The sequence below is a fragment of the Lithobates pipiens genome, unplaced genomic scaffold, assembly GCF_037356315.1.
Source record: "Lithobates pipiens isolate NorthernLeopardFrog02 unplaced genomic scaffold, aLitPip1_a1.2 Scaffold_25, whole genome shotgun sequence".
NCBI lineage: Eukaryota > Metazoa > Chordata > Amphibia > Anura > Ranidae > Lithobates > Lithobates pipiens.
Genome location: NW_027507787.1, coordinates 94,101,301 through 94,126,311, shown reverse-complemented (window position 1 = coordinate 94,126,311; position 25,011 = coordinate 94,101,301). Strand labels below are relative to the sequence as shown.

The 25,011-nt window shown below is 44.8% G+C and overlaps 1 protein-coding gene across 1 annotated transcript in view; it reads right to left on the bottom strand.

The window, feature by feature from the left end:
- LOC143930415 (uncharacterized) overlaps positions 1-25,011 on the bottom strand; it is a 98,987-nt gene that overhangs the window by 47,599 nt on the left and 26,377 nt on the right. The window contains exons 3-6 of the mRNA XM_077454718.1: positions 19,179-19,289; positions 12,676-12,732; positions 8,553-8,675; positions 5,987-6,109 (exon numbers count right to left, since the gene is read on the bottom strand). Coding sequence (XP_077310844.1) covers positions 5,987-6,109; positions 8,553-8,675; positions 12,676-12,732; positions 19,179-19,289 — 414 coding nt within the window. The remainder of the gene's footprint in view (positions 1-5,986; positions 6,110-8,552; positions 8,676-12,675; positions 12,733-19,178; positions 19,290-25,011) is intronic.

Genomic DNA, 25,011 nt, shown 5'->3' with positions numbered 1-25,011 from the left:
CGGATATGATAAAGTTTATAATATAATAAAAATTATTCAATAATGTAATCAAATCCTAAAACAATGAAAAAGGGACACTTTTTGTTGCTATGGACAATCTCCAAATTTCAGGCAGAAAAAACTGTATTTATAATATAAAAGTGCATGCAGGGCACTGCACAGACCACTAGAGACAAAGGGGGTGTGTATTTTTTTTAATACAGTACTGTAATCTGTAAGATTACAGTACTGTGTGTGTTTTGTGTCTTTTTACTTTTTTGAATTTGCCGCAGATCTCCGCTCCCGTGCACCGTAACATCGCAGGGAACGGAGCTCGGCGGCATTCGGCACTGTGAATCGAGCGGAGGACGGCTCGATCACACAGCGCGGAGGACATCGCTGGATCCAGGGGACAAGGTAAGTAACTCTCCCTGTGTCCTCCCCTGCATCCAGCGATGCGATCCCGAGTCTGGCTCTGGGTTACCGCTCCTGTTAGTAAAATCCCAACCCGAGCCAGACTCGGGATTACCGCCAGGGAGGTTAAAGGGGGATATGATTAACATGTACAAATATATAAGGGGTCCATATAGTGAACATGGTGTTGAGTTATTCACTTTACTGTCAACACAGAGGAAAAGGGGGCACTCCTTACCTCTAGAGGAAAAGAGATTTCATCTGCAAATACGGAAAGCTTTCTGTGATGGAAGTCATCCTGAATCAAAGGGAGGGGTGATTGTCCCCTGAGTGTATCTCTCTGTGCATGTGTTTGCATAAACAAACAGTCTGTTTTACCCTACATTGATGCTTCGACAAAGTGACGGGGTGGGCTAAGAGACCTTGGATCATGCTGGTACCAGACAAAGGAAGCTTTTATAGCAGACAGACTCCTCTTGAGTACAAGGTCTGTCACAATTGGTTGGCAGCAGTGGGATCGTACTTCCTGATCGTGAACACATCCAAACCGCCACCTGGAACCCAGGCCTGTATAGCAGGAGAGGAGATGTACAGATACCATTCCATTCCTCTTCCACCTTCATGGAAGTAGAATTCCAAAGGAGGTTGCGAGAGGTGCAGATACAGCACAGGGGACCAGTATCAGTGCAGGTCCTGCTGGGATGGTATGATTCTGTCCGTTGGCAACTCTGGAAGAAAGCACTAGCTCTAGAGCAGTGTCACCAGGGAGAAATTGTCCCCTCCATCCATGTAAGTGAGAGTGCTGGTATTGGGGGAACAACCGAACCAGGAGTGGATAACTGAGTTAATCAGCCTGATCCGAGCAGATATGCGCTTGGATGAGAGCTACAGAGCCTTTCAGTGGTATGTAGCCCAAGTGTGCCCATGGACAGCGAATGACAGCCCCACTGAAGGCTTTAACTATGGTGGCCTGGGACTGTTGTACTGGAGGCTGACCAAGGACCCTGACTTTGGGAGTGATCTGGAGTGGTGTTTGGAGGAAAAAACCAGTACAGAGAGCGAAGACTGAATGTCTCAGAAGTGCTCTGAGCACAGGAAGATTTGGTGTTTCTGGCCATTCAGGAATGGGAGCTGGAGATCACCTACATACAGCTGTTAGACTCTGCTCAGGAGCAGAGTGGGGCTCCCTTTGCCTGGGACTATGCAGAAGTACCAGCCAACAGTCCTAAATTACAGCTCAAGTGTTGGCCATGGGGCAGAGTAACAGTGCGCTTTGCTCACCTCCACCTCCAGCTATAGAAGCTCAACATTTATGGCAGATGCAGCAAGTTTTAACTCATCTGGATGAACCTGTTTCTGTAGAAGATGAGTTTAGATGTGTCTGTCCAGCAGCCAGAGGAAGCTGTCTTCAATCCCCAGCCACAGATCACAGAAAGTATGAACTTAATTGACTTTTCATTGGAGGAGGTAACATTTACTGAAATTCAAACTGAATTGCTAACAACAGGACAGAGCTCTGCTAGCCTCTGCCTAGCACCAGTAACATCTTCTTTGCTCTACAAACAGGAGATGGCGAACTTTTATCCCCATACACCATTTTCAGAGACTGGGGATTTAATAGACTTCTCTGCTGAGGAAGGACAACCTGGTGAGCCTCCAGCAGAAGAGCTGGCATCAGGGCCAAAGATCACTGAGCTCTGCCCAGCACCAACAGCAGCTTCAGATTCCAGGAGAGAAGAGACAGTTGTCCTTTCTTCCACAACACTGACAGAGACATCGGATTTTCTGCCAGCAGCTTCTGTGGAGTTACCAGAAACTTCTCCAGCTGAAGCGCTGACAACTGGACAGAGCGTCCAGGGTGAGAAGGTGGCGGTCACTCCCCAGAACTGGATTAAGATCCAAGGGTAGTTGGCCAGGGTGGAGGAAGGGATCTTTCCTCCCCCATCAAAGATCCATGCACCTGGGAGACAGTACCAGAGACATGTCCTCCCAACAGCCAGATGAGGCTTAGGCCCCTTTCACACTGGGGTGGTGCGGGCATCGGTGGTAAAGAGGCGCTATTTTTAGTGCCGCTTTACCGTCCTTTTAGCAGCGGTATGCAGCCACTAGTGGGGCAGTTTTAACCCCCGCTAGCGACCGAAAAAGGGTTAAAACCGCCCGCAAAGCCCCGCTGCAACACCACTGCAGCAGCGCCTTGCCGGCGGTATAGCCACGCTGCCCCATTGATTTTAATGGGTAGGAGCGATTTAGGAGCAGTGAATACACCGCTCCTTCATCGCTCCAAAGATGCAGCTAGCAGGACTTTTCACCATCCTGCTAGCGTACCACTCCAGTGTGAAAGCCCTCCAGCTTTCACACTGGAGTGAAAGGGGCCATTTTTTCAGGCGCTACACAGCGCCTGAAAACCTCCTCAGTGTGAAAGGGGTCTAAGAGAGATGGAGCAGCTTCCCTTCCCAGCAGCAGACGACACCCTAGAATGATGCCACCGACCCAGCAGAAGAGCTGGCAAAGGGTAGTGCTGCTGGCCTCTGCCCCCAACTAACAAAAGATGTGGTATCCACCTGTATACTACAGCGATGCTGGGCAGTCAGCCCAGATTACCAACAGCATGATGAAGTGAGCCCAGCCACTCTGTCTTCTATCCAACGGCTGAAAGGACTCCAGGGAGAAGGGCCAGTCCGCACTTCTCCCCAGTGGCGGGTATGTTCTGAGAAAGACAGAAACAGAACATTCCATAGCTCAACTCACCAACCAGTCTACCAACTGACCAAGTTAACCTGTCCAACAGCTTGCGTTAAAAACAGTTGTTTAGTTAGCACCTATTTGCAAACGCATGCATAAGCTGCAAGGCCTCTTCACAGGACCCTGTGCATGCTTGCAGTCCTAACTGTCAGGGCTGGCTTAGCCCTTCCTTCTCTGGGCTGGCTGCTCAGCTGTTGGCTAATTGGCTGCTCTCATCTCTCTCCACAGTTACTCAGCTGTTCCTGATCCTGCTCGTCTGACCTGCCTACTTAGAGCTGTCCAGCTCACTTCCTCTCTGCCTTCGCCTTGGTCACATCACAAGAAACCATCTCCTGCGGGTGGCTGGGTGACTAATGCTATGTTTGGGACAATTTATTTGGGGTACATTGTGGATACCGGCATTAGGGGAACTGGGACTACGGACTAACTCCAGAGTCAACCCTCCTGGGGTCTCCTCCTCTGTTAGTCCCCCCCCCGAAAGGGGAGATGTGTGACTGGATTTACTTTGGGCGGGGGGGCTTGTCGAACCCAGTATACCTTGGAGAGAACTGTAAGCTCCTTGTCCAGCTTCCCTGACCCCTCCTATGTGTAAGTTACCCTGTGTCTATTAGGGGCACAGGGTGACCGAGAACTTCAGTTGGGTCTGCCTAACCCAACTCACCGTACAACCACACCGGACTCAGCATTTCCTTTTGACACTGTCGTCCTGGATTCTGTGTGTGTGGTTTGTGCTGAAGAAGTGAAGAGGCTCTTTTCACTTAGAACTTTAATGTTTGTGAGCAGAATCCTTCACCTTTTAATACTGACATGTAATCACACGCATAGGTTGGACTTGATGGACTTGTATCTTTTTTCGACCTCACCTACTATGTAACTATGTAACCCTTAAGACTGCTAGAGAGTATTTCAGACCATTGCTAGATAATTTGAGGTTGGTGAGGGTTGTTATGTGTTTGTTAAATGCCCATTGTTCTATTGTTTGATTCTGCCTTTAAAGCAAACTATTATGGGACGTATGTCTATGTGGATTAGCTGTGAGAGGGGAGGGGGGATTTCTCTAGCAGCCCCCCCCCCCCCAAAGACAGTCTACTGATGAGATGTTTGAATCCCCCTGTGTCATGCTACTGGTGGAGATGGGGGGGAATTCTCCAACAGCCTCCCTGCTGATAAGGTGCTCTATTGTTGAAGTGTTGAATACCTTTGTGCCCCTTATTGCTGATTGGATGGTTTACCCCGCCCTGGATCAAAGGGAGGGGTGATTGTCCCCTGAGTGTATATCTCTGTGCATGTGTTTGCATAAACAAACAAACAGTCTGTTTTACCTTACAGTCATGCTTCCACAAAGTGACTGGGTGGGCTAAGAGACCTTGGATCATGCTGGTACCAGACAAAGGAAGCATTTATAGCAGACAGACTCATCTTGAGTACAAGGTCTGTCACAATTGGTTGGCAGCAGTGGGATCATACTTCCTGGTCGTGAACACATCCAAACCGCCACCTGGAACCAAGGCCTGGATAGCAGGAGAGGAGAGGCACAGATACCATTCCATTCCTCTTCCACCTTCATGGAAGAAGAATTCCAATCTGTGTGTCCCTTATTGCCGATTGGATGGTTTACCCCGGCCTGAATCAAAGGGAGGGGTGATTGTGCCCCGAGTATGTATCTTTGTTCATGTGTTTGAATAAACTTGTTGTTTTACCCTACACTGATGCTTCGACAAAGTGGCTGGGTGGGCTAAGGGACCTTGGATTGTGCTGGTACTGGACAAAGGAAGCATTTACGGTGGACAAACTCATCTTGAGTACAGGAGTCCATGACAGTGTCTTCACAGTAAAGCTGTGAAAATGTGGAATAGACTCCCTCCAGAGGTGGTTCTGGTCAGCTTGGTAGATTGCTTTAAGAAAGGCCTGGATTCTTTCCTAAATGTACATAATATAACTAGTTACTGACATTTATAGGTAAAGTTGATCCAGGGAAAATCAGATTTCCACTGGGGAAACAGGAAGGATTTTTTTTCCCTGCTGTAGCAAATTGGATCATGCTTTGCTGGAGTTTTTCACCTTCCTCTGGATTACTTGTGGGTATAGGATTCAGTATATGGGATTGTATGATATTATTTTTTATTTATTTATTTTTATAGTTGAACTAGATGGGCTTTTTTCAACCTAACTATGTAACTATGTAATTTATACTAACCTGACAATAATTCAATGTTCATATCTCAAAGGGATGAAGTAGATTAGAATGCATTATGATCATGGTCATGGAGTATCATGCAGGGGAACATTAATCTACAGATGGTGGGATCAAAAACCATCATAAAATGTAAATACTAATAGCTTTGGAAATGTGCTCATGGAGAGATAGGTAAAGCATATAAATAACATTCCCTCTTTAGATTCCTAATAAAATTATAAATGTGGTTCAAAGAGGATTTCTATATCAGCATTTCCAAGTGCCAGAGAGAGGGAGAGGAGATCAAACATGAAAGAGAACAGCCTCACCTTCTTTATATTGTTATATACTAAAAACCCTAAAACATTTTAATTTAGGTTCCTAGGCATGCCCCAGGTCTTTTAGAACCCTAGAAACACTCTCTATGGATAAACAGATACCTCTTGATCTTCATTCTCACCAGTAAAGATGTCTTCAGATGCCCCTTGATCTTCATTCTCTCTGGCCAGGAAAGATCATAGACCATGGTACAGCTAATAGAAACACTTCTGCATTTTACCTTTGCAGCTTTCGTTTGTAGGGATAAGTTTGTATTACCTTCAGCCTGGCCATCCAGATATTCAGATAACATCTAATTGAAGACCAACCAAGGCCCATGTTCCATGCTTCTCTCACCTGAGGGACTATGGATGATGCATGACTCAGAGAACGGCATCCAAATACAGAGACAGCTATAGATGTGCAAAACAGCAGCAGGTTTGTCAGTAGAAGGATGGAGTGAATAAAATATCCACCAACCTGTACAATACACAAACACAAGAACTTTGCGAAATCATGTGTGGTAGTCATAAGATATAGTTTGACTACAAATATAGGAAATAGAGCAATGGCCACAGTTTTTAGAGTTTTAGAATGACTGCCCACCAAAATATTGTTCAAAATGTTTTCTAAGCATTTGTAAATTGTTCTTAGAACACAGGTGATTTTCAAGGCTACTGCTTTGCTAGCATAATCTAGAGTGGGTGGGGGTAGCCGTTTTGTGGCTAAAACACTAAAGTTGCTATAAATAAGGCAGGGTAAAATATCAACCTCTATGATTTAGTATTAGATCGGTGCTAGCAGGGGCGGGTTGACGCCGGTTGGGCACTTCGGCCATGTTCCGAGGACTTGGGGGTAAGTAGGGGGCCCCATTAGAGGCTGCACATGTGTCACAGAGAGCAGGGGACTGCCGGTGAGAGGAGCAGAGGAGGCGATGGTGGTACCCAGGGACGCCGATGTAGGGGGCCCAACCAGCTGGCAGCTTCAAGTTTATTAATGCACTTTTATAATGGATTTTTTTCCCAGCCAGAACTTTCAGCGCTGGCCCCTTGCATTGCCGCTCACTACAGTCACTTATAAAACACAGAAGACAGCTCTATCCTTGAGCCTGCAGCATCACAAGAAGCCCGCGCTGGCAGCCTTACCTCCTGTAAGTAACAGTCCATTCTTTTCTGTAGGGCAGAGGAGCCCTGTGTCCTAGACAGGGAGGAGAGGTCCGTACTGGAAAAGGAGGATAGCGGCACTCTGCACTGGCCAGGGCGTACTGGGGGATGACATTTTATGGGAGAGCTCTGAACTGGGGGGGGGGGGGGGGGGTGTTCTGTGAGATATGCACACCTGCACTATGTACATAGCACAAACCTCAACCCTGCACAATGAATGTAATGTACTTCTGAACGCTCTCCTCTGCACGTAGCACAATTTGGAACTCTGCACTCTGTATGTAGTGCAATTCTGAACTCTGGACTCTGTATGCAGTGCAATCCTGAACTCTGCACTCTGTATGCAGTGCAATCCTGAACTCTGCACTCTGTACGTAGCGCAATCCTGAACTCTGCACTCTATATGTAGTGCAATCCTGAATTCTGCAATCTGTACGTAGTGCAATCCTGAACTCTGAACTCTGTACGTAGCACAGTCCTGAACCCTAGACTGTATTTAGCATAATCCTGAACTCTGTACATAGCGCAATCCTGAATGCTGCACTCTGTTGGTAGAGTAATCCTGAACCCTGCATTCTGAATGTAATACACTCATGGACACTGTCCTCTGTACATAGCGCAATCCTGAACTCTGCATTCTGTATGTAGCGCAATCCTGAACCCTGCACTCTGAATGTAATGCACTCCTGAACGCTGTCCTCTGCACGTAGCACATTCCTGAACTCTGCACTCTCCTCTCTCTCACCCCCTTTCTGACACCTCCTCTGTATCCCTGCTCTCTCACCCCCCCCCCCATTGTCTCTCACCTCTCCCTCTCACCCTCCCCTCTGTCTCTCACACACCCTCTCCTTCTCATCCTCCCCTCTGTCTCTCACCCCTCCTCTGTCTCTCATACCCCCCTTTTCTCTAACCCCCTCTTTGTCTTACCCCCCAAACCCCCTCTGTCTCTCACCCCTCTCCCTGTCTCTCACCCCACTCCCCTCTTTCTCTAGCCCCTCTGTCTCTCACCTCCCTCTCTGCCCCCCCTTCACTCCCTCCTCTTAGGGCCCAAATTATGATCTCGCACACAGGCATACTGCTTTCAAAAATACCCCTGGCTGCATCATAAATAAGGCTGTCACCTTTAAACCTGGAAGCGCCCAGCAGCTTCTATGTAAAGAAGCTGGGAACTTCCATGCAGGCTATGCTGCTGTAGATATTTAAATTTCCCCTTTATGCAGCTGAGCTGCAATATGTAGGTGGGGCTTTCTGTGGGTGTGGCTTGAGTGTGGACACAAGGGGTCCCATGGTCTCTTATTGCTGGGGGCCCCATGAGTTGTCAGTCCACCCCTGGGTGCTAGGATTAGGTATATTTAGTGCTGGCTCAGCTGTAACCATTTCTGGGTCAGGCAAATTTAGCTCTAGCTCACGGTAATCTGTGCAGCTGAACGATTAGTTAGGCCTGTTCAGTCTCAGCTGCTGCTGGTTTGATTGCTTCCAGTATGCTGGCAATCTGCCATGTTAGTAATGTATTGATTAGGCTTCACTTGATCTACTGGTCCCTGATATCACTCATGTACCAGTGACAAGTTGGGTATGAACAACCTCTATCAATGGCTGGATCCATTTGCCTTATAATTGAGGATAGCACAACAATACTGTGGCAAGGGTAAAAAAAACTGCTAAAAACTTCCACATAAATTTCAAAATTCCAGTCATACTTAGTCACTTTGGTCCTACAAAAGACAAATAGCATTAAAAACTTGAGGTCTAAAACTTACAATTCTTCTGTGGCACGATAAATGGTTAAAGCACCAGACGATGTGAAAGTCGACAAAAGTCAGGATTATTCCAATAAATGTGAATATTGATGTAATGATGTTCAAAGCCAAGGAACCTTTCACCTGGGCAAGGTAAAACAGTTTACAGATTTTTTTTTATTTAGCGTACAAATATATCTGTTTACTTTTCACTATTCATGTAAATAATACTTGTATTTATTTTTTTTAAATACCTCTAGCTTTAGATTAGGCATGCAGATTTTTCACAATGGCCACAATTTCAGACTTTACAAAACACCTGACCTGTATACTGGACATTAATATTTAGAAAGTGTTTTAAAAGTACCTAATGTTGATGGCCACCATATTTTTTGGCACCAATGTTACCTAGGAGAATTGGAGATGTGGATTTATGCACACTTTACATCAATCCACTGGGAGACAGCAGATTGCTATCACTTGCCTTGTAAGCTAGCATATATATATATATATATATATATATATATATATATATATATATATATATATATATATATATATATATATTATATATATATAATTATTTTTTTTTTTTTTATTATAGTCCCCTTTGTTAACAATTGAACTAATTTTCCTTTGGAGACTTCTTTATTTAAATCTCTTGTAAAAAGGCTTTCCTTCATGAACAAACCCAATTGCACTTATCTTTTATAGAGAGAATTTTTCAGTTTTTACATCTTCTTAGTCACCAGCTCTCTGCTCTGCCCCTCCAGTGCTCACTGGAGCACTAAGCTGGGGAGGAGAGGGAGCGGCTGGCTCAGACACCCTGTGGTGCTGCTAAGAGGAGTGGCTATCTGCCGATCCAGGCATCTGGGTGGATCCGACTGTAAATTTGGGATCTTTCCCCAACCTGGACCGGCTAAGTGATGTAAGCCAACAGCAGACTTTAGCCCGCTGTCAGCTTAAAACTGGTCACAGGAGTGCAGATTAAAAAAAAAAAAAAAAAAAAAAAAACTTTGGCCACACTTCTTTTAATACTTTAGTTGAAAACCTTACAGTTATGTCAAATATTTCACATGCCGCTCTGGGTAAGATCAGTCTCCGCAATCACATCACTTGTGGTGGCTCATCTCGTCTCCACCAGATCAACCAAATGTTTCAAAGCTTGAGAAATTGCTGTGCCTAGCTTGAAACATACCAGAAAAGAACCTATTCCTGCACAATTTTTTTAACGAAGGAAAATTTGTATTTTGCATCTTCATATGCAGCATTCCTGTCCTGGTACAAGAGTTATATCAGATAAATAACCTTTTGTATAAATTTTGGTGTGGTCTAAACCAGGCTTTTTCAACCAGGGTGCCCTCGTGTGTCTTTAGGGGTGCCTTGGCAAAATGCCTAAAAAAAATTGCAAAAAATGTATATAAGCTAGTGGGTAGAAGCCTTTTAGTTACACAAAGCCATGGGTTTTTATTGTCCCCTCTAGCCACCAGGGTCATAACAACCAATAACGCCATCAGTTGATATAGAGGACATTGGGTCCTTGCACACCTTCTTATTTACCCCTCCCCTGCCACTCTCTATCAGCACTGGGGTCACATTAGCTGAGTGAGGGAGAGAAATTAAGGAAAAAGAGCCACTAGAATACTAGTCATTACCAGCTTACATAGGTGTTTTTGCGTCACCTGTAATGTTGGGTGTCCTAAGCTTGTGCATGTTGCTGTATTATGTAAAACTATATGTTTTTTTATATTTTAGAAAGGGATACCTCAAGGTTGTGAAAAATTTTAAAGGGTACCTTGACTGAAAAAAGGTTGTGAAACACTGATCTAAACTGAGAATGTTATGCTCTTCTATCTAATCAAATTTGGGCTACAATAGTACATGTTGTAATGCTGTACTCATATTTCAGTTTCAAGCTCCAAAATTCCCTTTTTTAATTGCCCAGGGCTTGAACCATCACCAGCCATACAATTTTTACCTAATGGGACCAGCATTATATGTCTTAATTTTGTAAATGTTTTATTATATCATAATATATATATATATATATATATATATATATATTACAGTAAAACCTTGGATTGCAAGCATAATTAGTTCCAGAAACATGCTTGTAATCCAAAAGAAATGGAATATCAAAGCAAATCTCCCCATAAGAAATAATGGAAACTCAAATGATTAGTTCCACAACCATTTATTCCTAGTCCTTCAGTTTACAGTTTTCAGTCTGCAATTGTAACCGGGAAGACTACCCTGCAGTAGATCAACCGAACCGCTCGAGGTGCGCTGCGTGGAAGGTACGATGTTGATGGTGGTGCGTAGACTTGTGCACAACGGAAAATTTTGTTTAGTTTGGGTTCGTCGTCATTCGTAAAATACATAATTTCGTTCTGTTATATTCGTTATGTTACATTAATATGTTTTCGGATAATTCGTTATTATTCGTAGAGTGTTGAATTCATTAGTTCGTATTCATTGAAAATCGCTATTTATGTATGTATAGAAATTCGTGATAATGATTCGTAGTTTGGAAAGTCATTTGTTTATTGAATCTTTTAACACAAACAATGACAACGTCTCTTCTCCTCGGCTCAAATACAATACAACACCCTTCTAATGCCGGCCATACACGGTTCTAATTTCGAAAGAATTTTCTTTCGAAAATCGTATCTAAGAATTTTCGTATGAATTTCGCACCATTAGTGGGCTGCAGCAACAGCCGATTTTCGTGCGGAAATAAAATTTGAGGAATCGGACATGTTGGAAATTTTTAGAAAAACAAACGATTTTCTAATCAATGATGGGAGAATCGTGCGAGAAACGTAATAAGAAAAGAAAATGTACGGAGATAAAAGAAAATGTACGGAGATAAAAGAAAATGTACGGAGAGAAAAGAAGATTCCCAGCCAAGAAAATTCTTTTCTGTAGCAACATGAGGTGAAATTGAAGGCTTGGTCGGCCGAATTTCGAAAATCAATGGTGGCATCATCGGATCACAAAAGAAACAAATTTTCTGATTTTGAAAAGAAAATTCATTCGAAATTCGACCGTGTATGGCCTGCATAACTCAGTTCTCAGGAATGCACTTTGCCAGTAATCCATCCTCCGGCACAAAATGTATTAGCTGATTGGACTATAAGATTTACTTTGAGCTGACCTTTTGTTTCATTCGATCTTTAAAGAATTATCAAATTCATACGAATTCATTCGTTATATTTCTTTCGTATTCGTTGTTATTCGTTTTTTATTCGGACATTCGGATGCATCCGAATGTCCGAAAGATGCAAAATTCGGGCGAATTTCGATTCGTTACGAAACGAATTGCACAAGCCTAGTGGTGCGGAGGATGGTTTATGTGGACAGCTTTACCCCAGTAGCCTGCATACTTAGATGTGCCTATTTTAATCATCAACCATATGAGTTGACAAACGTTGTGCCTTCATTAAATGTAACTATATTGGTACACTTAAGCCCTGTACACACGATCAGAAAATCGTAGGAAAATACCTCTTTCAAAGCGATTGTACAATAATCAGATCGTTAGTACAGAGCTTCTGAGAGGCGATCATGACAGTTCATCCTATATTATTCTATTGGACATGCGTGACATTTTTTTTTATACAATGCCATATCGAACGATTTTGTTTAATCAGTACAGCTATCGTTCTAAAATGCAATACAAATGCATTACAACACGACATCACTTCCAAAAAAAATTTCTGTCATACAGCAATTTTCTTGACTTTAGTAAACTCATCAGATTCAATCTGAGATCAGTATGCAAAAAAAAAACGGATGATCATTCGTCCAAAATCTCATTGTGTGTATGGAGCATTAGAGGTGCCTCTCTTCTCTTTTATACTCAGTTGTGACATGACGCTACTTGGTATACAAGCGATGTCTTGATATACAACTCAAAATGTATTTCAAAATGTGGCTTGTCTTGCAAAATGCTCTAAAAATGTTATGCAAGGATGTTACTAATCTGTAAAGATTTGTTTATATATTGTAGCTCCAAAATACAATTTCCAGATCATTATTAATTTTATATCCTTTTCTCATTGATTATATCTATATAATGAGGGTGTAAAATATGCACAGTAGGCAAAGTATATTTTTCTCCTTTATTGTATGCTAAACTCACCAGACAAATGTTAGGTTTGGCTTTGGCTGCGATTGTCAGTGATCCAGCAATGACATACTGCAAAATACAGCACATTCATCATTAAAATAAATACAAATAATTTCCAGCTTGTATTGTTTTTTTTCTAACTACACAAAAATAAACACCTTAAAAATGTATAAATGCAATTACAGAAATACACACAATAAAATAGATTTATTAGGGTAATATTAGGTATGCCTTATAGCTGGGCAAATACTTATTGCCATCAGTCTAATTACATTCTTAATCCATCTAGATATTATATTTCAGTTATAGTCAGATAATTTAGCAACTTAAATCACTTCCTCTTCCCCACAAAAACACTGCAAGTGAGATATGAGCACTGAAGTTCCCAACTCCAGCCACCTGGCCATGACACAGACTTCTCATTCTTACTTTAAAGTGGATGTAAACGCCATTCATGAAATCTGACGTAGGCACATATATATGCAGTGTTTACTTATCTCTCTCCAAAGCCCTAAGTCCAGGGCTTTTTTTCTTGGAGAATAGGTGCAGGTACTCCCTTCTTCTGACTCACCATTTTTCTTTGTCCCCAACCCACCTACAAGAACTGTCCCTTGGTTCCACCACCTACCCCCCTCCGAGCACTGTCCCTTGGTTCCACCACCTACCCACCTCCGAGCACTGTCCCTTGGTTCCACCACCTTCCCACCTCCAAGCACTATCCCTTGGTTCCACCACCTACCCACCTCCGAGCACTGTCCCTTGGTTCCACCACCTACCCACCTCCGAGCACTGTCCCTTGGTTCCACCACCTACCCACCTCTGAGCGCTGTCCCTTGGTTCCACCACCTATCCACCTCCGACCACTGTCCCTTGATTCCACCACCTACCCACCTCCGACCACTGTGCCTTGGTTCCACCACCTACATACCTCCGAGCACTGTCCCTTGGTTCCACCACCTACCCACCACCGAGCACTGTCCCTTGGTTCCAGCACCTACCCAACTCAGAGCACTGTCCCTTGTTTCCACCCCCTATCCACCTCTCAGTATCACCCCTTTTGAAAAAATACAGAACCAAGTATCATTTTGTGGTGCTACTTAATTTGTATGGAATGTGATAATGATAACAAGGAAAGCAGTAAAATAGATTCCCTGCAGCCAGCAGCAATAGACCCCCCACAAACAATAGAACACCTGAGGAAAAAATAGATCTCCCGCCAAAAACAATACCTCCCCCTAGCAAAATAGATCCACCCCAGCAACAATAGATCTCCCAGCATCCAGCTTCAATAGACTCCTTCTTCAATAGCAGGTACCTCCCAGCGACAATAGATTCCCCACCAGCAACAAAAGTCCCCCTTGCAACAATAGATCCCCTCCAGAGATACCAGATCCCCAGCAGCCAGCAATGTATCCTCCAGCACCTCCCTGCCATTACAAATAGCAATTACATACATTCAGTGCCGGAACTGCGTTTTCCCACATTCACACTGAAAAAAATGCCCTGCCTAAGTCCTGTGTCTTTCTGCTGCTTCATTCCTCTGTTATCAGCATGATAACTTCTAACAACCCCCCCTCCGACACACGAGCTAAAAGCAGCTTAAAATTTGTGTCAGGGTGGGTACATAGAGATAGATTGGTAGAGAGCTTGTCTATTCACAGCCCAGCTCTGCATGTTTCTTCATTCCTCTGCCTATGTGCCTATCAGCTTCCATTGTGTGTAGGCTCCATCCGACATTTTCTGTCGGAATTTCCGACAACAAAAATTTGAGAGCTTGATCTCAAATTTTCCGACAACAAAATCCGTACACAATTTTGACGCACAAAACTCTGCGCATGCTCAGAATCAAGCAGAAGAGCCACACTGGCTATTGAACTTCCCTTTTCTAGTGCTGTTGTACGTGTTGTACGTCACTGCGTTTTTGCCGATCGGAATCTCCCAAAACATTTGTGCGACCGTGTGTATGCAAAACAAGTTTGAGACAACATCCGTTGGAAATAAATCCACAGTTTGGTTGGAATTTCCGATCATCTGTACGTGGCATCTGTCTAGACATCCAGTGGTGGAACAGAAAGAAAAAAATTTCATACGATGTTTACTTTCTAAACAGTGTAGAAAGCTGAAGACAGCATATATACAAACAAAAATGATGTAGGGAGATATGTTTCATCTCTGTGTATCATCTGAGGCTGTGACTTGGGAAAAGTGGGTGGGCCGCTGAGGCTCGATAGGGAGGGGGTATGTAGACAGTGCATTTGCAGCTGCTGCTAGAGTGCTGACAGGGAAAGGAGCCCATCCTGGCTCCTGCACAGGTTCAAAGAAGGAAGGGCGGCCCCTGGAAGTCGTATATATGTGATCTCCTGCTGCAATGAATGGAGCGGCAACCTCAGCCTGGATGGGCTCCATCTCCTGTCAGCACTCTAGCAGCATGCTAACCAGAAAGATATAAAAAAAAAAAAGTATCCCTTTAAGTTTTTACCGGGCGACGGACACACAGGTGTCTATTGGAACCGTGACATCTTCACAATCACCTGATGTCAGGTCAGATGCTTTATTGGCTTGCTCTGGAGTGTCTTCGGGATGCAGAGCAATGTGACAGGAACGTTCCCACTTCAGCATTATCCTGTCTGTGTGGGGTTTGTCATTGGAACGGTCCAGAGGACGTGAGCGGTGCTTTACACGGAGCCGCAGCATTACTTGCGGTTTCCCACTGGGCCTGTCACTGGATGGAATGCACGGCCTGAGTGGCGCCTCCTCTGTTAGTCTCGGCTGGATGGTTAGTACCAGCGGTGGCCAAGAATCAATCACTAGTGCCTTGTGCTGCAGCCTACTCTGCAATATGGGAAGATGTGGTGGTGGGTTAGTTGGTGAGGTGGACTTGAAATTGATGGGCACAGTGATGCTGATTGATGGGCACAGTGATGCTGATTGATGGGTACAGTGGCTGCATTTTAATGGGCACAATGACGCTGATTGATGGGCACAGGGACGCTGATTGATGGGCACAGTGAGGCTGCTTTCTGATGGGCACAGTGATGCTGATTGATTGGCAAAGTGATAATGATTGAAGGGCACAGTGGCTGCATTTTGATGGGCACAGTGATGCTGATTGATGAGCACAGTGAGGCTACTTTCTGATGGGCACAGTGACGCTGATTGATAGGCACAGTGAGGCTGCTTTCTGATGGGCACAGTGACGCTGATTGATGGGTACAGTGTAGCTGATTTCTGATGGGCACAGTGATGCTGATTGATGCGCACAGTGAAGCTGCTTTCTGATGGGCACAGTGACGCTGATTGATAGGCACAGTGAGGCTGCTTTCTGATGGGCACAGTGACCCTGGTTGATGGGCACAGTGTAGCTGATTTCTGATGGCTGACGGCCGTAGGACAAACCGGAAGTAGCGTAAGACTGGCAGAAGACGCCAGATCTCCATCTTACTCTATCTGTTTGAATTTTTTCTTTTAAATGGGAGAGTCCATTTTTATCGCTTAATAAATTTGTTCATTTATTGAAACCACTACACGATTGGAGTCCCCTCTCTCTCCCCCTTTCCCCCTCTCCTCTGTGTTCTTTTCAAGTTCCACACCACGGAAATACAAGTCCATAGCTGCAGTATTACATTCAAGAGCTGGAAATGGCCCTCTAGTGGCAGAAGTGTATACTACATGCTTTATCTGCAATTCCTTGGTTATTGTATACAAAGAAGCAAAGGAGAAGTTTTTGGGGTTATTTTCATTTGTCTGAATATTTCATCTTGAGGTGAGAGTTCTGAGAGCCTGGATTTATATATTTTGGAACATTTGGTCCCGTTCTTTCTCTTGTTTTCCACTTTATACCTTCACTCATCGGTGTGTTTAATTTTTGATTTTTTATTGACTGTTTTTATTTTTTATATTTTTATATTCATCATCAATTTTTTTAGTGGCACGATTTGCGCAGGACTCTTTATTTTATTCATTTTGATGCGATAGTTTGTGTTTACTATTTTGTCCCGCTGCATTTTGTATTATTTAGTAGCACTTGCACTTTTGTATCACTTCACTGGTTATTTCACTTATATTGTGTATTGGTATATTTTCCATTTTTTACACGTACTTAGATACATTTTCACGTTTAGCACTTAGTGGCGCGAGGGTCCATTTTTTACATTTTAGATGCTGATTGATAGGCACAGTGAGGCTGATTTCTGATGGGCACAGTGAGCCTGCATTTTGATGGGCGCAGTGACGCTGATTGATGGGCACAGTGACGCTGCTTTCTGATTGCCACAGGGACACTGAGTGACGGGCACAGTGTGGCTGATTTCTGATGGCCACAGTGATACTGATTGATGGGCACAGTGACGCTGACTGATGGGCACAGTGAAGCTGATTTCTGATGGGCACAGTGACGCTGATTGATAGGCACAGTGAGGCTGCTTTCTGATGGACACAGTGACACTGATTGATGGGCGCAGTGGTGCTGATTGATGGGCACAGTGAGGCTGCTCTCTGATGGGCACAGGGATGCTGATTGATGGGCACAGTGACACTGACTGATGGGCACAGTGAGGCTGCATTTTGATAGGCACAGTGATGCTGAATGAGGGGCACAGTGAGGCTGAATTTTGATAGGCACAGTGACGCTGATGGGAACAGTGATGCTGAATGATGGGCACAGTGTGACTGCATTTTTATGGGCACAGTGACGCTGATTGATGGGCACAGTGATGCTGATTGATGGGCACAGTGATGCTGAATGATGGGCACAGTGAGGCTGCATTTTGATGGAGACAGTGATCTGATTAATGGGCTGCATTTGACAGGCACAGTGACGCTGCACATGATGTGCACAGTGAGACTGCAATTGATGGGCACAGAGAGGCTGCGTTGGATGGGCACAGTGAGGCTGTAATTGATGGGCACCGAGAGGTTGCAATTGATGGGCACAATGAGGCTGCATTTGACAGTCACAGTGAGGCTGCATTTGATGCGCACTGTGAGGCTGTAATTGATGTGCACATGTGTACAGACCCAGGAACTCAGCACCAGGATGGTAGGAACCCCTCATAATGGGCACAGTGAGGCTGCAATTGATGGGCACATTGACGCTGCATTTGATAGGAACAGTGAGGATGCAATTGATGAGGACAGTAAAGCTGTAATTGATGGGCACAGTGAAGTTTCATTCGAAGGGCACAGTGAGGCTGCATTTGATGGGCACAGTGAGGCTGTATTTAATGGGTACAGTGACACTGACTGATGGGCACAGTGAGGCTGCATTTTGATAGGCACAGTGATGCTGAATGAGGGGCACAGTGAGGCTGAATTTTGATAGGCACAGTGACGCTGATGGGAACAGTGATGCTGAATAATGGGCACAGTGTGACTGCATTTTTATGGGCACAGTGACGCTGATTGATGGGCACAGTGATGCTGATTGATGGGCACAGTGATGCTGAATGATAGGCACAGTGAGGCTGCATTTTGATGGAGACAGTGATCTGATTGATGGGCTGCATTTGACAGGCACAGTGACGCTGCACATGATGTGCACAGTGAGACTGCAATTGATGGGCACAGAGAGGCTGCGTTGGATGGGCACAGTGAGGCTGTAATTGATGGGCACCGAGAGGCTGCAATTGATGGGCACAATGAGGCTGCATTTGACAGTCACAGTGAGGCTGCATTTGATGCGCACTGTGAGGCTGTAATTGATGTGCACATGTGTACAGACCCAGGAACTCAGCACCAGGATGGTAGGAACCCCTCATAATGGGCACAGTGAGGCTGCAATTGATGGGCACATTGACGCTGCATTTGACAGGAACAGTGAGGATGCAATTGATGAGGACAGTAAAGCTGTAATTGATGGGCACAGTGAAGTTTCATTCGAAGGGCACAGTGAGGCTGCATTTGATGGGCACAGTGAGGCTGTATTTAATGGGTACAGTGAGGCTGCAATAGATGTTTTTATGCAGAATTTTTTGTGACCCCCCCCCCCCCCCCAAAAAAAATTGAGGACCAGCCACCACTGCTGTTAACAGACTAGACAAACCATCTACCACTGACAGGGTTGCTAACAATGATCAGCTTTTATTTATGCATGTAAAACCATTTTCACCAAACAAAATAAAAACCTGCATGATGTAACGGCTTGTGTAACTGTAGGGTAAGCTGGAGTTTGGCTTCAGTTTGTTAGTATATCTGCATCTGCCATACATCTACCACTCCTCCCCAGATTAACAATGCTGCTGTCCAAAGGTGTCCCTATGCTCCTTCATCCAGAGTAGGGCCACTCTGATACAGGATGTGCGTTACTGGCCAGATCACCAGAGGAAAACAGAGGGAAAAAGCCTAAAAAAAGAAAACAAATACAGCCAGCACATCTAATGACTGGTAAGCTGCAATATACAGTAGTACGTTTTTGGTTAAACATCGCTTTGAGGTACACCACAAGCATAAAATACAATATTATGATCTATCCACATACATTGAAAATTTGGACTCAAAAAGTTGCTTTCAGTACTTACAATAATAGGTCCCCAGAAGGGGATTCCACTGGGCAAAGAAATGGAAAAGATAGTAAATATTAAACCGATTCCCAAAGCAACCTGCACGAGGCCGGCCACGATAATAACAATCTGGAGAGAAAAAAGAAGACAGTTTTATACATAGTGTGTGTGTGTGTGTGTGTGTATATATATATATATATATATATATATATATATATATATATATATATACATACATACACACACACATACATATATACATATTTTATTATAACTTTTCATGTGACAACACTGAAGAAATGACACTTTGCTACAATGTAAAGTAGTGAGTGTACAGCTTGTATAACAGTGTAAATTCGCCGTCCCCTCAAAATAACTCAACACACAGCCATTAATGTCTAAACCACTGCCAACAAAAGTGAGTACACCTCTAAGTAAAAATGTCCAAATTGGGCCCAATTAGCCATTTTCCCTCCCGGTGTCATGTGACTCCTTAGTGTTACAAGGTCTCGGGTGTAAATGGGGAGCAGGTGTGTTAAAATTGGGGTTTTCGCTCTCATGCTCTCATACTGGTCACAGGAAGTTCAAAATGGCACCTCATGGCAAAGAACTCTCTGAGGATCTGAGAAAAAGTATTGTTGTTCTACATAAAGATGGCCTAGGCTATAAGAAGATTGCCAACACACTGAAACTGAGCTGCAGCACAGTGACCAAGACCATAGAGCTGTTTAACAGAACAGGTTCCACTGAGAAAACGGGCCTCACCATGGTTGACCAAAGAAGTTGAGTGTACGTGCTCAGCGTAATATCCAGAGGTTGTCTTTGGGAAATAGACATATGAGTGCTGCCAACATTGCTGCAGAGGTTGAAGGGGTGGGGGTCAGCCTGTCAGTGCACAGACCATATGCCGCACACTGCATCAAACTGGTTTGCATGGCTCTCGTCTCAGAGGGAAGCCTCTTCTAAAGATCATGCACAAGAAAGCCAGAAAACAGTTTGCTGAAGACAAGCAGACTAAGGACATGAATTACTGAAGCCATGTCCTGTGGTCTGATGAGACCAAGATAAACTTATTTGGTTCAGATGGTGTCAGGTGTATGTGGCAGCAGATGAGGAGTACAAAGACAAGTGTGTCTTGCCTACAGTCAAGAATGATGGTGGGAGTGTCATGGTCTGGGGCTGCATGAGTGCACTGGGGAGCTACAGTTCATTGAGGGAATCATGAATGCCAACATGTACTGTAACATACTGAAGCATGATCCCCTCTCTTTGGAGACTGGGCCACGGGACAGTATTCCAACATAATAACAAACCCAAACACACCTTCAAGATGACCACTGCCTTGCTAAAGAAGCTGAGGGTTAAGCTTATGGACTGGGCAAGCATGTCTCTAGACCTAAACCGTATTGCGCATCTGTGGGGCATCCTCAAATGCAAGGTGGAAGAGCGCAAGGTCTCTAACATCCACCAGCTCTGTGATGTTGTCATTGAGGAGTAGGGATGAGCCGAACATTCCCTGGTTCGGTCGCATCAGAACTTTCGAACGGACCCCAAATTCGTACGAACTTTAGAACCCCATTGAAGTCTATGGGACTCGAACGTTCGAAATTAAAAGTGCTAATATGCAAGATACTGTCCTAAAAAGGGTTTGGGGACCTGGCTCCTGCAGGAGCACTGATTTTAATGACGATTAAAGTGAAAAAGAAAAGCAAAATATTCCTTTAAATATCGTGCCGGGGGGGGGGGGGGGGGTGTCTATAGTATGCCTGTGAAGTGCCACGTGTTTCCACAGTCCCTGCACAAAATGACATTTAACGGAAAAAAAGTCATTTAAAACTGCTTGCGTTTTTAATGTAATATCTGGTTCCAGCAATATGGATGAAAATCATTGAGAAAAATGGCATGGGTAGCCCCCCCCCTGCCCATTACCAGCCCCTTTGGGTCTTGTACGGATATTAGGGGAACCCCATACCCATATTAAAAAAAGGAAAGACGTGGGGCCCCCAGGCCCTATATACTCAGAACAGCAGTATACAGGCGGTGCAAACAAGACAGGGACTGTGTAGGTTTGTTGTGTTAAGTAGAATCTGTTTGTAATTTTGAACTGGTACATTTTTAAAGTGTAGCTCCAGTCAAAAAATCTATTTTTAAGCTTTTTGGAAGACATAGGGAAGGGTTATCACCCCTGTATAATTTGTTTTGCCATCCGTCTTTTTTCATCTCACTTCCTGTTGTCTCCTTCCGTTTGCAAGTAGGAGACGTTTGTAAGTTGGATGTTTGAAAGTAGGGGCCTGCCCTATATGCTCTGCAGAAATGGCGGAACAAGGTGTTGGTGTTGCCACAACATTGTAAGCCCTCAAAGTGACTCTTGGTGGGCGCTGGAGCGCCCTGCTGTGAACGATTATATCAAGAATTGTAATTACATGCCATTGTTGAACAGTGGTAGAAAAATTGGGCCTTTGGTGGTTGTGGTGCTGGTGCCACAACACTATATGTCCTCACAGTTACTCTCGGTGGGCACAGGAACGGGCCCTGCTGTGAAATATTATATCAAGAATTGTAATTACATGCCCCTGTTAAACAGGGGCTGAAAAATTGGGCTGGTGGCATCACCCAAAACCAAAAATGTTCTTCCAACATATCAGCGGAGGAGAAAGAGGATAGACAATCAACATAACAGGACAGTCACTCAGCATCAGCATAGGCAGTCTTGAAGGGATGTGATATTTTAAAAAAAAATTATTCGGTTACATCAGCTTCAGGTGCTTGGTAGCTGTGGGTGATCCAAGACCGATTCATCTTTATGAAGGTCAGTCGATCAACCGAGTCGGTGGATAGGCGCACCCTGTGATCGGTAACAAAGCCACCAGTAGGGATGAGCCGAACACCGCCCGGTTCGGTTCGCACCAGAACTTTCGAACGGACACCAAATTCATACGAACTTTAGAACCCCATTGAAGTCTATGGGACTCGAACGTTCGAAATTAAAAGTGCTAATTTTAACGGCTAATATGCAAGATACTGTCCTAAAAAGGGTTTGGGGACCTGGCTCCTGCCCCAGGGACATGGGTCAATGCCTAAAATGTTTTTAAAAATGGCCGTTTTGGCGGGAGCACTGAATTTAATGACGATTAAAGTGAAAAAAAAGTGAAATATTCCTTTAAATATGGTGCCTGGGGGGTGTCTGTAGTATGCCTGTGAAGTGCCACGTGTTTCCCGTGTTTAGAACAGTCCCTGCACAAAATGACATTAAACGGAAATAACATCATTTAAAACTGCTTGCAGTTTTAATGTTATATCTGGTTCCTGCAATATGTTTGAAAATCATTGAGAAAAATGGCATGGGTAGCCCTCCCTGCCCATTACCAGCCCCTTTGGGTCTTGTACGCATATTAAGGGGAACCCAGTACCCATATTAAAAAAAGGAAATGCGTGTGGCCCCCAGGCCCTATATACTCAGAACAGCAGTATACAGGCGGTGCAAGCAAGACAGGGACTGCGTAGGTTTGTTGTGTTAAGTTGAATCTGTTTGTAATTTTCAACTGGTACATTTTTAAAGTGTAGCTCCAGTCAAAAAAACTATTTTTAAGCTTTTTGGAAAACATAGGGAAGGGTTATCACCCCTGTATAATTTGTTTTGTCGTACATCTTTTTTCATCTCACTTGCTGTTGTCTCCTTCCGTTTGCAAGTAGGAGATGTTTGTAAATTGGATGTTTGAAAGTAGGGGCCTGCCCTATATGCTCTGCAGAAATGGCGGAACAAGGTGTTGGTTTTGCCACAACATTGTAAGCCCTGAAAGTGACTCTTGGTGGGCACTGGAGCGCCCTGCTGTGAACGATTATATCAAGAATTGTAATTGCATGCCATTGTTGAACAGTGGTAGAAAAATTGACCTTTGGTGGTTGTGGTGCTTGTGCCACAACACTATAAGTCCTCACAGTTACTCTGGGTGGGCACAGGAACGGGCCCTCCTGTGAAATATTATATCAAGAATTGTAATTACATGTCCCTGTTAAACAGGGGCAGAAAAATTGGGCCTTTGGCACTGGTGCTGGTGCCACAACACTGCAACCTCTCCCATATACTCTAGTTTTATTGCAGGAATTAGCCCTGCTGCAAAGCATTGCATCAAAAATTGTATTTAAACGCCCCTGTCAAACAGGGGCAGAATAATTGGGCCTTAGGCACTGGTGCCACCACACTGCAACCTCTCCCATATACTCTAGTTTTATTGCAGGAATTAGCCCTGCTGCAAAGCATTGCATCAAAAATTGTAATTAAACGCCCCTGTTAAACAGGGGCAGAAAAATTGGGCTGATGGCATCACCCAGAACCAGAAATGTTCTTCCAACATATCAGCGGAGGAGGAAGAGGATAGACAATCAACATAACAGGACAGTCACTCAGCATCAGCATAGGCAATCTTGAAGGGATGTGGTATTTCAAAAAAAATTATTCGGTTACATCAGCTTCAGGTGCTTGGTAGCTGTGGGTGATCCAAGACTGATTCATCTTGATAAAGGTCAGTCGATCAACTGATTCGGTGGACAGGCGCACCCTGTGATCGGTAACAAAGCCACCAGCAGCACTGAAGGTGCGTTCCGAAAGAACGCTGGATGCAGGACAGGCCAGTAGCTCATTTGCATACTGTGCAAGCTCTGGCCAGTGATCCATCCTCAAGACCCAGTAAGCCAGAAGATTTTCGGTGGGAAAGGTGTCCAAGTCTGACCTTTCCCCTAGATATTCCTGCACCATGTAAATCAGACGCTGGCGATGGTTGCTGGAACTGATCATACCTTGGGGCTGCGGACTAAAAAATTGTCTGAAAGCATCAGTCAGACGGCCACCTTCTCCACCGCTCCTTCTGACCGATGCCTCAGCAACACGTTGTCCAGGACCAGGAGTTTGTAACCTCCCAGTCTCTGGGAACGTGTTGCACAGACCTTTCTGCAAGGCCTCCCGGAGATGTCTCATCCTCTGCTCCCTCTGCGATGGCAAGATAAGGTTGGCAACCTTACCCTTGTACGGTGGATCAAGGAGAGTGGCCAGCCAGTAATGGTCCCTCTCCTTGATCCAAAGAATACGAGGATCCGTCCGCAGGCTTTGCAGGATCAGGGAGGCCATGCAGCGTAGGTTAGCTGAGGCACTCGGTCCGGAGTCCTCTGGGTCACTAAGGGCAACATGATCCGCAGCTACCCCTCCCAGCCACGTACAAGTCCACGTGTTTCTTGGGACTGTAAATCATCCCTACAAGACTGCTGATGCTGAGTGCCAGCCTCCACCTCCATGCTGACACAATCATCCTCCTCCTCCTCTTCCTCCTCCTCATCCTCTTCCTGTGTGATGGGTGGCACAGCAGGAACACTGTCTGGATAAAGGGGGCCTTGAGAGGCAAGGAAGTCCTCCTCTTCCTGCCTCTGTTCTGCCTCAAGTGCCCTGTCCATTATTCCACGCAGTGTATGCTCCAACAGGTGGACAAGAGGTACAGTGTCACTGATGCATGCACTGTCACTGCTCACCATCCTTGTGGCCTCCTCAAACGGTGACAGGACAGTGCATGCATCCCTGATCATGCCCCACTGGCGTGGTGAGAAAAAACCGAGCTCCCCTGACCCTGTCCTGGTGCCGTAGTTGCACAGGTACTCATTGATGGCCCTCTGCTGCGTGTGCAGCCGCTGAAGCATGGCCAACGTTGAGTTCCACCTGGTGGGCATGTCACATATAAGGCGGTTCTTGGGCAGGTTCAACTCCTTTTGGAGCTCAGCCAGCCGAGCACAGGCATCGTCGGAAATGCACACAGACTTTCCTGGCCTGCTTCAGGACATCCTGTAAGCCGGGGTACCTGCCGAA